The sequence below is a fragment of the Cucurbita pepo genome, unplaced genomic scaffold, assembly GCF_002806865.2.
Source record: "Cucurbita pepo subsp. pepo cultivar mu-cu-16 unplaced genomic scaffold, ASM280686v2 Cp4.1_scaffold003988, whole genome shotgun sequence".
NCBI lineage: Eukaryota > Viridiplantae > Streptophyta > Magnoliopsida > Cucurbitales > Cucurbitaceae > Cucurbita > Cucurbita pepo.
In genome coordinates this window covers 1-915 of record NW_019649983.1, presented here as the reverse complement: position 1 = coordinate 915, position 915 = coordinate 1, and the positions used below count along the sequence as shown (strand labels likewise).

The following is a 915-nucleotide window of genomic DNA, read 5'->3' as shown; positions in this document are numbered from 1 at the left end:
TATGTGTGACTATGACACAAAAAAACAAAGAATTTAACAGCCATACCATGAAATCGAACATAGGATGAAGAGGTAATTCTCACTGATTGCTATTATTTATCTTGATTTCTATAAGTTCTTCGATCGGTTGACGACAAATCGGACATTTATTAGATTGAAGCTTCAGTTCCTTGGCACACTCACTGCACATGCACTGCAAATGAACACACAGATTTTGAAATCAAATGTAGCAGATAGATTATCGAAGTTTCGTCGAATGCTTGCCATGAATAAACACGCAAATGGAGCCTTACCATATGTCGACATGGTAATACAGCAGTATCCTTGGGTTCGGTCATGCAAATCACACACTCCTTCCCGGAGTCGTTATTGTCAAAACCTTCTGAAGACGAACTCCCTATACCGAATATCTCACGCAACTCATAACGCATTCCATCAATCCATAGTAGTTGCCGGATCACCTTAACTTGGAAAGGATTGCCATTTTTCTTCTCCAGAACAGCTTGAGTGATTTGCATATGTGAATTATCTGGTTGAGGCTCACCAATTCGTTCATCGTTGGACTGAGAGGGTGAGCAAGTCTCAGCTGATATAACGAGCGGGAAAACGTCTTCAGAAGGCGAAGGTTTTGAGAGGTCATCCAACTCGAAAAATCCCAAGTCAAAGCCAGTTCCCATAGGCTGAAAGAATTTCTGAGCAGGACCCTTTTGAAATGGAATTTTTACTGGCTTAAAGGCGTCGGGATATATTGGAACAAACCTACAGTTGGGCTCTTCCTTGGCAAAAAATAGGATGGTAATGCTGTTCATCGTGTAAAGAAATCGAATTAGAAACAGTAACAAGGAAGTATATTCAAAACAGCAATTGGGAAGCTGATGACAGAATAAGTACGGTGGAACGTGAAAAAACAAAGTT

The 915-nt window shown here is 40.4% G+C and overlaps 1 protein-coding gene across 1 annotated transcript; it reads right to left on the bottom strand.

The window, feature by feature from the left end:
* Window positions 1-8: 8 nt before the first annotated feature.
* Window positions 9-825, bottom strand: LOC111787001 (probable E3 ubiquitin-protein ligase LUL4). Its single transcript, XM_023667180.1, has 2 exons — window positions 294-825; window positions 9-193 (listed from the first exon to the last, which is right to left on the bottom strand). Exons 1-2 carry the CDS (start codon window positions 807-809, stop codon window positions 80-82), a joined length of 630 nt encoding a protein of 209 aa, XP_023522948.1. The 5' UTR covers window positions 810-825; the 3' UTR covers window positions 9-79.
* Between the last annotated feature and the right edge of the window lie 90 nt (window positions 826-915).

Coding starts and splice junctions, on each gene's coding strand:
- LOC111787001 (XM_023667180.1), bottom strand. CDS start 809: ATGAACAGCATTACCATCCTATTTTTTGCCAAGGAAGAGCCCAACTGT. Junction 194..293: donor TATTACCATGTCGACATATG/GTAAGGCTCCAT, acceptor GTTCATTTGCAG/TGCATGTGCAGTGAGTGTGC.